Below are 12,950 nucleotides of genomic sequence, written 5' to 3' on the forward strand. Positions count from 1 at the left end.
TTAAAGTTTAATGGGGTTGTAGAAGTATACAACTCATGCAGCGAAGAGGCAGTGACATATGGAATGCACACCTACCGCAATAGTATTCATCGCTGCCATCGGAACAGTCGCTGTATCCATTACATTGCCAATAATCTGGTATACAGTATCCATTGTTACATTGAAACTGCCAGCTTCCACAGTAGTGATAGCCTACAAACAAGAATATTACATGAACCATTGTTTTCAAGGCTACCGAGAGTTGCTTATTATCATTCTTTTAAACAAAGTAGTCAGGTATCAACAATTGTTTATCTCTAATAATCTATTTCTTCTTATCATTAGATATCCGAGGAATAAGAAATAGTATGATATCACCCATCATCAAGCCAATGTATCACAATGTAACAATCTGTAACATGAATACGTTATCTAAAAAGACGTGATTGGATGAAAGCACGAGAACGAAGTTTTAGAGGGAGACAAATTGAAAAGCTCAATGTGATTGGATCTCAACATTATGTGACACGGCCCCTTTCAAGCAAATTACAGAAGACAAGCGTCTAATCCCAGATGAGGTTGAATTGTAAATTTTATAGTTGCTACCGAAAATCGTCATACCTTGCGTTGTGTATCCCCCTGTAAAGATAATGAAGACGGATCACGGAAAACAAAATAGTTGGTACATGGTTTGGGAACTTATAAAACAATTTGCTGACAATGCTTATCGTCCAAAAAACACTACGTGCACAACACTTAGACAAGTAATGACGGCAAATGATTACTATTACACAACTGTACTTACAATTTGATAATCAAAAAGCATTTACAAAAAGCAACAAAGCGTCTCTAGATAAACCTTGCAAAACGACACAAAATTCTAGTGGCAGTTTTACTTTCAGAAAAGAACCAAGCAATATGCGCCACTTACAACATTCATAACAAAGTGTGGAATAGTGAATTAAAGGTCAAAGTGAATTATGAATTACTGAAATCGTTTGAAGTCTATTTATTTGAACTATTTTGGAAAATAACTTGAAATTCTTGTAGAAAGTATATAGTACCTAACGGGTTTCCGTTGGCCATGGATCGACAATGCGGATTCAACTGCAATAACATTTTATGTTCATCAAGAACATCTTGCATACTTGCAATAAAACCGCACGAAAAATAATGTACTTTTTAAAGTCTCTATTTATTCTAACTACAAAAAAGAATATAAATTAGTACTTATAGTCAAAAGAGTTCATAGATACTTTTTTAAAGGTAGATAGGTGCACCGGGTGTTTTGAAATCATAAATCGTTATCTTTTTCTGCTAATGATTGACGAACAGCAAAACGTGAACATAACGACTGCATTTAACACAAAGAATTCAATGATAGTCAAAGGCACGCAAAATCATCTTAAAACAGATGGGATAAAGACACATCTGTAGGATGTTGAAGATTTTAAAGCTTAATGGGGTTGTAGAAGTATAGAACTCATGCAGCGGATAGGCTGGTGACATATATGAAATGCACACCTACCACAATAGTATTCATCGCTGCCATCGGAACAGTCGCTGTCTCCATCACATTGCCAATAATCTGGTATGCAGTTTCCATTGTAACATTGGAACTGCCAGCTTCCACAGTATTGATAACCTACAAACAAAAACATTTCATTCTTTTGAAGTTGTTTTTATAAATTTTCTAAAACTATTTTTTTGTCCCTTACAACAGGACAGAATTTTGCCGGACATATTAGAAAAAAAAAAAGGGAATCGTTTCCTACTTGATTTAATTATGACTTTACATGATTTGACCAAAACGGTCAAGAGCTATAGGCCTATAAACGTCAAAATGATGTGGCATAAGATAATGTACATGAACGTGAAAATGGGCGTCCGGGTGAGGTACATAATGCTTCTGAACATGAGTGTATTTAATACAAGTTTTACTTCAATTCGATTACAGAAACAGATTACAGAAAGCAAGGTTACTGTTATTCCATATCTGTTGTCTACAGGGGTTGCGAAGAGAATCGTTGAAATCCTTACGGGCATTACTAACCTTTCTTTTTTTGTGGGGGGGCGGTGGGGAGGGGTAAATGAAAGAGTAAAATCCATCAACAGTCCATAAGTCTTTATAATGAACCAGGTGGTGACAAACTTATAGGGCTTTAATTTCAGAGGCATGTTTCTTTTTTCCCCTAATCTTCATTTCTCTTATCATCCTATTACACATTGTACATCATGAAATAGTATAATATGACAGGTACTATGCAGCTTCGTAATAGTATGATGCTGCATAATACCTGTCATATATGTGTATATAGGTGGTATAAACCTAATATAGCATTAAAACGATTTTTTCCTGGCGAGGAAAGCGCATGTTTTATATTTAAATATAAATGTATAATATATATATATATATATGTATATATATATATATATATATATACATATATATATATATATGCTTATACATATACATATATATATACATATATATATGCTTATATATATACACATATATACATATATATATATATATGTGTGTGTGTGTATGCGATTATATAAACAATTCATTATGATGTATTAATTTCTGATATGAAACATATCATTCAGCACAGTTTGGTGTGATAACATTGATGTGACTTACCGTCCCCCCCCCCCATGACAATTAACATTTACATTAATTGTGGAGAGGCCATTTTGTGTGATGGACTTGGGTCGTTCTTTGAATCATAATAAATGGACTTGAGTCGTTCTTTGATTCATATACTGTACATGACATTCTGCTATAGAGATGAGAGAAGGATGATAGAGGGCGCTATAATGTAAGAATGACCCAAGTCCTTCGTTCTTACATTAATATAAGATTTAACTCATTCATTTCAGGCACTTCCGGGGGTAATTAGGATTTATTATTTATTTTATCTTATATTCAATAATATATATTTATATTAAATTCAGTGTGTCATCATACCTTGTGTTGTGTATCCCCCCTGCAAAGATAATGAAGAATGAGTTCAGGAATACAGAAATAGTGCATACTTTTTTTTAAAACTTTTTAAACATTGCCTAATTAAAGTCTTGGTTATAGTTATTCATGATAGACAAATTACATTGTTTACAAACGAGAAGTACGCGTTGTCTTAAGCCTGCGTTGAAACACTTAACCAAACTAAGAAAAATAGAGACGGTCAATGGTTACTACATTCAGCTTACAGCTCAATAATCCCAAATTACAAAAGCAATAAAAATCTCCATGATTAGATTTCAAATAACCCATTCAAAATTCCACACTCATACACGGAAAGTACACAGACGCGAACACCCTAACATTAGTGACACGTACTACATTTAATAAGAAAGTGCGGAACTTTGCACTTAAAGTCAAAGTGAATTGTAGAATAATTCAAATCTGTTAAAAGCAAAAATTCATTTAAACAATTTCCGATAATAACTTGAAATGTTCGTAGTGTTTAGAACCGAACAGTTTTCCTTATGCCATGGCCCGACTGTGTGGATGGAAGAGAAATAGAAGAATGATAAATATTTGAAGACTATTATTCAAAGGCATGTTACTATACAAAGACTACTGGATACATCCAGTTGGATGTGAGGCGGGACGACTTCACCGGGTTAAACACCCTGCTCTTTGCGATGAATGAATGAATCGGGATCTTTTACGTGCATGTTGCGACTCTCTCGCACACGGGACCTCCATTTTATGTTCTATCTGAGGGACAGATGATAACACACAATATTGCTCAGTGAAATTCGGGTATCGAACCCGGGTCGCTTGGGTCGAGGCAGACGCGCTACCGACTGAGCCAACTCACCGCTATGACAGCCCTAACTGTTCGCAGCTACTAACGTCACTCAAAGTAACGTGGAAATGTAGCGCTGGGACTCCTTTGCTTTTTCTTCGGGCTAAACGGGGGAGAAACTCCTAATTCTTTGAAATTTGAAAATGAATGTCATTACGACTCTAGCAGAATGTGCATCGTATTAGAATTAGATGTAGTTTTTAGAAGTTCGAATTTCAAATGAAATGCATTATATGATTCTACCTTCGACTAGTCGTTCCAACTTTGACAGTAAGCACTGAAAAAAAAAATGGTATATTTACCTTGTTGGCAGTATCCCGGGGAAATTGAAATGTCGTCTATGGCGATATCACTTGTGAAGCTACTCCCACGTACACCTTCCATGGTAATGTAGAATGACCAGTAGTAGTTGTAAATACTGATCTGGATTAACAGATAATATATTACGACGTGTTTGAAGCTTTTCGACACAGTAATCTAATATGATCAAAAATCGTTTCTTGATGTACTGCACCGCATTTTTAACATGCACTGTGAGCTTGTTGACTTTCAGCCCTTTTCACTGGTCCAGTTTCTCTACTTTCCAAATTTATTAACCTGGAATGGTTTTTTGATGTGTCTCCAATCAAATGTTTCTCATTGGAGTCTGCTTTATTTAGCACCTTTTGAATCAAAACCTATTATGAATTGCCTGGTTTCTCCATGTGCTCACAGGAATCTAAATACTGTGATTTTACAGTACTTGTCTCCTAAAAATGAATACATTTCTGAAAAAAAGTATACATAATATGAATATATAAATGCATATATATATATATATATATATATATGATATGGGTGTGTGTCTGTTTGCGTGTGTGTATGCGTGAACCTGTGTGTGTCTCGGTGTGTACATTTTGCCGGCAAAAACTAAAATATGTAATTCCATTTTTGATCCTCAGTGTCCTGCGATTATTTGCGAGTGTCTCTTCGACGGTTTCTTTCAGGTTATTTCTTTTTTATCTCTCATAATTCTACATTTCATTTCCTTTTCAAACAGAGCAGATCGATAATAAAATATATAAAAAATAAAAAAAGGAAATAGCGCCCTCAGAATTACCTGTGTTTGACTCCAATAGTTTCCTCTTTCCCCACTGACTGAGTACAAAATGTCCGTCGCATTTGGTGACCTTGACTCAGACTTGTAGACATTCAGTGTGTTGATTGTGCTACCATACATATGAGACCAAAATGTTAGGCATGAGTACCCGTAACCACTGTAGGCGGGGCTCCATAGGCGAGCGACATCTCCGTAAGCACGTGGAGTGGCCTCTATATACATATAATATCCGTCTGCAAGTAAAAGGGTAAACAGGTCACATGCTGTAAATACCTGTTAATGTTATAAAGATTAAGAATTACAGGCAGAGTAACATTACCAGGGGCGGATCCAGGGAGGACCGCAACCGGCGCACGCCCCTCCCCCCCCCCCCCTTTATTTTTTGTTGAAACAAAAGAAATAAAAAGAAAAAATGGGGGAGGGGTGCGTGCGCCCCCCATTTAATTTTGTAAACGCGCCCCCTCTTTACGGAATTCCTGGATCCGCCTCTGCATTACAGCGATGCCCCCTATTCTACATACATGACAAATTTTGTTTCCTTGTTATGCATCAAACGCTACTTGCTACACATCTTCTCACCATTTTGGAAAGAATTTTTGTAGTAGGAATGGTTTGAGGTTGAAATACTCCACCTTTTGAGAATTATGTCAGTACCTTTCTTTTATCAAAGTTATTCATGGTCCAATACTTTAACAACATGAATAAATTACTGACAAGATCATGAATGTTGGGATCGAAATGTTGTAAAATTTATTGACGTTGTGTAATATACAAAAGGTAATCCCAATTTGAACAAAATAATCAACGTTTTCATGCCATGGTAAGTAAGGAGTGATTTATCATAAAGGTGTTTTCCATAATTTCTGATTGCAAATGATCAGTTGATTTCAAGGTAGAATGTGATCGCAAAACAAGTTCCATTCTTGTTTCATTCATTCCATTTCATTTTATTAATTACATTGCATTTCCATCCTTGTCAGTGTATTTTCAACCTTCGTAAAAATAACGAAAATGATAAGTAACAGTGGGGTATTATTGGAAAGTTTGTTGTTGTTTTTGTTGTTGTTGTTATTGTTGTTGTTTTGGGGTCTTGAGTATGCACTCGAATAAAACATGACGCCTTAATAGTTTCGCGATCAAGCTCTTCAAATTTTACTATTCGTAAGATAATAACAAAAGTGATAATAACACATATGAATGGGCATAGAGAAGTTCATCTACGGCAAAATGACAAATCTCATTTTAAGAAAAAGAAGCATCATCGAATTACGATGAAAATGTTAAAGGCATAATTGACCATTTGCAGATGAAACAAAAACCCAGCATTAGTGCTTCAAAATAGTTCTTAAATGTGAGTTAGGGATAGAATCAACCAATGTAAAAATTTGAATCAGGATAATCGATGCTAAGTATCGTTAAATATACAAACTGTGAACAATAGTTATAATAAAAAAAAAATCATACTAAACCGTCTACAGTTATGGTTTAATGAGAAAAATAGTGATATCTCCTTATGTTTTAGGCTTTATTGCAAATAAATAAATATTATATATGTAATAAGGGAGGGTGTTTTTTGATACAACTGACCTAAAGATATGCATCAGGATGTGATATCTTGCACTTTTTTAAAATCACTTCTCCCAAAGGTAAACAGGACCTTGAAACCTACATAAAGGCAAGACCAAACTGCTTACAATAGGTTCCGCTGGTATGGTCCACTGACGGTCCAGTACTTGACGACGGGGTACTTCCGCTGTTCCGAGTCCAGTCAAAATCGTCACCGTAATATGCCTGCTGCCATCCACAGAGACCGGACTCAAAGTCACAGTCAAATTCTCCGGGATCTGGTTCAGGATAATTATGATTAAAAAACAAACAAACTTGTATTAAAGATTTACATCTATATCAGCATAATTCAATGCTCAGAGTTTGCTTGCTGAACTTTGTGTCATCGTATTGCATGTGCGCATCATGTTGCATGTCACGTTGCGTATTAGCAACACACACGAGCTGTAGCAATAATTGCTTTGGGGTCATCCTACGAGACCGACACTAACATGACTAAGGAGTCACACAGCCCATGAGTTCAACATTGAAAAAAAAGCGTCCATGAGTCATACAGCCCACGAGTCATTCGGAAAATGAGTTCGACACTAATGCAACTAAGGCCCATGAGTTCGACACGAGGTAATTCGAGATTACAACGTGTTGCTTAACTCATAGCTTTGTTTATTTTAGAGTGGAACTCATGGGCTGTATGACGAGAGGGTTGTATGATTCGTGAGTATCTGTCTCATGATGTGCACCATTCCCGTTTATGCAATTACGAATTCAATCTCCGTCAGTGAAGCTCACAGGAAAATGACGTAAAATTCATTCGTGTTCAAAATGCTTTTAAAAATACGACCTCAATCGGTTTCAAATTTGAATTACCATTCTGAATTAGATGAAAATTGTGGGGTGGAGTGAGGCGATCTTTACCCTTATAAGGCTATAGCTAGCGTAATCGGTAAGTTACATTGTATTAGGTCCGTTTCTTGCATTCTCTGTAGCATTAATCGGAGCTACACTAAAGTTATCCATGAAAACTTTAATTCAAGGACATGATAATTGTGCAAGTTTGCTACTGGGAAATGACAAACAGGCCTTATAATGGTCAAGTCTTTCACGCCGATTTCGAGGCAAAAACGTTTTTGATTTCAGTGTGTGATACTTCCGGGTTGTAAGAGGTACATGTGATCTTTACGGAAAAAAATTATTGAACATACTGATGTTGCCTGAAAGAAACTAGTATTGCATGAATAATCGCTCTTGAAAGTCAAAAGGTTATGAATTATACACTCTTGCTACACCGTAACTCTTATATGGTCATCAACTCCGAAAACGCATTCGACCCGGATTGAACCGATTTAGTATTGATCATTAACCAAACCATAATAAAATGGATGGTGTTAAGTATCAATCATTGTCAAGAATTAGTTTTCATTTTACATTGTAGAATTAAAATCAACGCTTAGGAAATCATAGGCACATTACTGTACGTTGTCGAATGTTGCTATTACGCGCTGACAGTTTTGAATCATCTTACCCTGTGTGGTCTGATACCAACTGCTCGTTGAATAATCTACGAAAAGAACAAGAAACCAGACAAATTGCACCTGAGACCCTCTCCATCACACAGTTCATAATAGGGCTATGAATTTATTAGCAATTAAGCACCCGATGTATGCGTTCCTTAGGTACTGTCTCTGAAACACTTATAATGGGACGCCCAAGTCAATTTTCTTGCCAATTACGAATAAGACATGATTTATGACTGCAAAAACTTCCGAATTAAACGACAGCAAGACATAAAAAGAAAGTAACAGAGAAAAAATATTGTAAAATGTAATGAGTAGGCCAATGTCATATGTTTTATGAATTTTATATGCGATTATATATACATAATTATAGATATCAAATGTTTTTAAAAGTTTGAATAAACCCAGAATGGGACGGAAAGGAATACAGTTTATTGAGTTGATATTTGATGGTATAAGGAAATTAACACCTACCGCAGTTATATTCATCACTGCCATCTCCGCAGTTGGAGTATCCATTGCATCGATAATAGTCTGATATACATGTGCCATCGTAACATTGGAATTGCCAACTATAACAGGACTGATAACCTAAGAAAAGAAACACCATAACAACTTTCAAAACTGAATCTCCTTATTATTAATATAAAAATCAAAGGAGAACTGTATCTTATGTTACTGTAGCATACATCAGTCGAAATGCAACATTTGATACACAGACAAAACAAAAAGCAATGAACGCGTTGCTTGCTTCACTTCATTTATCCAAAAAGATTTTAATTCGCTTAAATGATTATGTGATTGAATATACAGCAGGTGAAAAAATACCTTAGTTTAACATTTATTTTTCCTCTCGCTGTGGTATCAATGCAAGATGTAAAAATTATCAAAAATTTGTTTGACTCTACAGAATGTTAATTGAAATGAATCACAACAGATTGAAACTTAACACAATGTGATGTAATATTTCATTGTTAAGTTTCAAAATAAAAATAAAAACAGACACAAAAAGAGAAAGACTCTAATTGTAGGTGAGGTCTCCAATCACCATGCATGCATGTCCAGAAAGCCAATTAATCATTCATACCTTGTGTGGTGTAGTCGGGATAATCAGTTGTGTAAGCTGTGAAAGAGATGAATGAAAACATTCCAAATGCACGTAAGTATTGCTTCGGGCGAAGATGGAAATGAACAAAGGTCAGTCCATCTATGCAAATGAATCAACAAGTGTATGATGATTATTCATAATCATCAGATTGTCTACAAACATTCAAGCACATGATATTTGACGGATGGATATCGTGAATACAAGGACTACATCTTCTGCCTGAAGAAGTAAGATATTTTGTATAGGTTTTGTGTATGTGTGTGTGTCAAATCCAAATACGTATACAATATTTGACACTGCGTTTTGCTCGATTTAAAATACCCATTGACTAAGCAGAATACATTAAGAAGTGTGGATAACGCACTAAGTTCCTTAAACCTTGCTCTCCTTGTTCAAGTTCCTTCGTACTATTAACTTTCGCAGAACTTTGCATCGTGTAAGATATCAAAACTCATTTGAAGACGTTCGAATTTCAAGAAGGTGAAATCTAACAAACATTCTTTGACTTAACCTTCCTACGCTGTAACGTAAAAACTTTCCTTTCCTTTCCGATTGACACACAATTAACAATGATGATGATAATAATAACAATAACAATAATAACAATAATAACAATAACAATAATAACTATAATGATCATTAAAAAAAATAATAATAGCAATAAGAGCGATGCCTTCTTTCGCCAGGGAATAGCTTCTTCAATGTTGTCACTGGTCCACCAGAGGGCCCTGCCATTATCTACCATAGCGTTGTCAGGTACCCATTAATACGCCTGGGAGTGTTTCATAGAGCTGTTCTTAAAGTTACGAACAACTTACGAGCGACTGGTGATCAGTTGTGATGTGCTATACTTATCAGAATTTCAATAATTTCAGCTGATCACTAGTCGCTCGTAAGTACTTCGTAACTTTGAAAACAGCTCTATGAAACACCCCCCCCCCCCTTCTTGGTCAAGAGGGACGTGGTGGGTAAAAACATCTTGTCAAAGTACGTAACCACTGGGTAGGAATCGATCTCAGGTCCTCCGATGGGGAGTCGAGAGTCTTATCCACTATACCACTGCGCCCAATTCTTTTCCAGAACAGTTTAAGCAAACTGGCATTGTCTTTTTTCTCAGTCTCGTTTATCTTCATTCTTAGTTTTCATGAGTGTAATTTCAGTTTTCCTTTAAGATTGAGGGTCATACATATTGCAACACCTGTCAAGTCAACAATTGTGAAGTTAGATTATTCGCGGAGTCATTCCAACCTCGACAACAGACACTGAAAATTTAAGATTTGTGCATTTACCTTGTTGGCAATAGCCATGTAACATCGAAATGTCATCTATGGCGATATCGCCAGTGAAGTCATTCCCACGTATACCTTCCATGGTGATGTAAAATGGCCAGTCGTAGTAGTAACCACTGTTGTAGATACTGACCTGTAGAATAATTGCATGTATAATGATTACGTGTTTGAAGCTACTCGACACAGTAACTAGTCAGGATTTCAAGGTCTAGGAACAAGGAGATGCAAGTTGTTTGCAACTCACAGTTGATCACAGCGAACTTCAATGTTTTTCCAAGCTTCAAATATTATGTGCAACAACTTACTACTTTTTTTCATGAAAGCTGCTAAGATTTGTCCTTCCCACTTGTATTCTGTTTTCATCTCTCTTGTGGGTTCACATAAAGAAACCGCTGTATTACATTTTCAAACACGACATGAGAAGTGACTGTCCATAACAGCAGGACAACCCTGTCCACAATCATAGTAATTGATTACAAATCACATTTATCCTACATTTTATATTCTTGTTTGTACCAAAATTTGGGTGAATGCTGTTTTGACGCACAGGAGACATTTGCTGTTGAAGACACCGCGTATCATTCACTACTGATTTAGGAAAAAGATGGTGACTAAAAGAAGAACACCCCCTAATTAGAAAAACAAACAATTAAGATAAAAGATCATCGCAAAGATAGGACCTACTGAAAACTGTGGCATAATATTTCGTTTTGTCAAAACAAGTCATGATTTTTAACGTGTCCAGTATTTCAACATTAGACACTAGAGTCTTTGTGGCTGGTTTCTCTGAATCAACAGTGTATGGTGTGCAGATCTAGAATATAATAAGAAAGATATTCTTGAAAAACAAATAAAAACACATCAACGCAATTTCAACGGGATGGTAAGGTTTCAGTTAAGATGGGGCTTCAATTCAATTCAATTCAATTCAATTCAAACTTTATTTTCACTTTCTTTCTTCAACAGAATGTATAAGAAACAATATCATGAACTTGACATGCGACTCGTTGTAAATATATATAACCAGACAGGATTAACAACATATTCTTGTCTACATGATCAGTAAAATAAAGATACATACACTCTATATATACACACTGAGGAGAAAAAAAAGTGGAGGAACCCACTCAAAAGACTAAGCTTGTAACATGTGGATACCTCTGAGGGAAAGGGGGAAAATGGGGTAAAAACTTACAACTACAAAGAGTGCGGGACTTCAGACTTCCAACGTTTTAAGATGGTGATTTTTTTTGGGGGGGGGTGGGGGAGGGGGGGGGGGGGGGGTGAGTAACTTCTTATGAAGGGTCTAGGGCAATTACCCCGGATCCTTTTCCTGGCCCTAATCCTAACCCTAACTCAAACTCCTAACCCCAAACCTAACCCTAGCCATAATCTTTACTCTGTAAACCTTACCACTAAACAGAATTTAGCCTGGGGATAATTACCCTCGGGGGGTCATTAGCATATACCTTTAAGAGGAATTCAATGTATTTTTAAATGGAAATTTTTTTTAACCCTGAAATACCCAAAACAAAGCGATCTTATTGTGAGACCGACCTTGAATTAAGATCAATCTGTTTTATTTTGGTTTTGTTTCGAATATCTCTGTCATTTCAAAACCGATTTTCATCAAATAAACTTTAAAAACCTCTTCAAATTGAATGTTCTTTAACATTTTCTGAAATTGTTTTTAATCAAAGTGCTAAGTATCTCGCACAAAGTTAAAAGTTGAATCCTCACCTCAACCAATACTAGGCTATCATAATAATATGTAGGATATTCATCCATGCCCTGCGAAAATGGGTGACGGCCACATCAAAGATCTTTTGCTATCTTAGTTATTTGAAAACTCATTAAGTCTTACCAAATTCTTCTTTCTTTACAAATAAGGCAGATCGACAATAAAATGCGTAAAGAAATACGCTGTATTGTCTCAAAACTGAAATGAATTACCTGTGCTTGACCCCAATAGCTTCCCTTTTGCCCACTGAGAGAGAATATACTGTCTGTAGAATTTGGGAATGTTGTTTCTGACTTGTAGACATTCAGTGAGTTGATAGTGCTGCCGTACATATGATACCAAAATGTCAGGCAATAGGACCCGTAAAGATATTGGGCGGGGCTCCATAGGCGTGCGAAATCCCCATAGACACGTGGAGAGGATGTCTCTATGTACATGTAATATCCGTCTGCGTGGAGAAGAACCAAAAGTTGTCAAACGTATAACCCTTTATTAGGTCAAGAATTACAAGCACCACGATATCGGAGGGATACTTAGAGTAAAAATCACTGCCTTGAACAAAATAAATATTTGTTCTTTGTCAATTTGTATTGCATCTACCTTCTGCTTGTACATAACTTTTTCAAATTATTTGATCGCAATTGTTTGGTATTTTCTTGATTTTGGATTAATTGGTCTCAATTTCGTAATCTAAAGGAATTTGTAATTGTTTTGGATGGATTAAAAAAAATGTTCAAGTTATAACATTTGATGCTCATGTGTAGGTCAGTTCAATCGCAGAACATCCTACCAAGTTCACGTTCAAGTTCAAGTTCAAGTTCAAGTTTATTTAAACA

At 36.0% G+C, this 12,950-nt stretch overlaps 1 protein-coding gene across 12 annotated transcripts in view; it reads right to left on the bottom strand.

Moving 5' to 3' along the window:
• LOC139725492 (MAM and LDL-receptor class A domain-containing protein 2-like) overlaps positions 1-12,950 on the bottom strand; it is a 197,655-nt gene that overhangs the window by 121,020 nt on the left and 63,685 nt on the right. For 7 of the 12 annotated variants that reach the window (XM_071636569.1, XM_071636567.1, XM_071636566.1 and 4 more), the window contains 8 exons: positions 12,327-12,562; positions 10,374-10,506; positions 9,064-9,099; positions 8,451-8,567; positions 7,985-8,020; positions 6,591-6,740; positions 4,897-5,129; positions 4,100-4,220 (listed from right to left, as the gene is read on the bottom strand). In XM_071636569.1, coding sequence (XP_071492670.1) covers positions 4,100-4,220; positions 4,897-5,129; positions 6,591-6,740; positions 7,985-8,020; positions 8,451-8,567; positions 9,064-9,099; positions 10,374-10,506; positions 12,327-12,562 — 1,062 coding nt within the window. Of the gene's footprint in view, positions 1-75; positions 193-4,099; positions 4,221-4,896; positions 5,130-6,590; positions 6,741-7,984; positions 8,021-8,450; positions 8,568-9,063; positions 9,100-10,373; positions 10,507-12,326; positions 12,563-12,950 lie in introns of all 12 variants that reach the window. The other 5 variants (XM_071636577.1, XM_071636570.1, XM_071636574.1 and 2 more) reach the window with 3 other exon arrangements.

Source organism: Diadema antillarum, unplaced genomic scaffold (assembly GCF_040938485.1).
Source record: "Diadema antillarum isolate AM-2024a unplaced genomic scaffold, OU_Dant_1.0 seq00000047_RagTag, whole genome shotgun sequence".
NCBI classification, from domain to species: Eukaryota; Metazoa; Echinodermata; class Echinoidea; order Diadematoida; family Diadematidae; genus Diadema; species Diadema antillarum.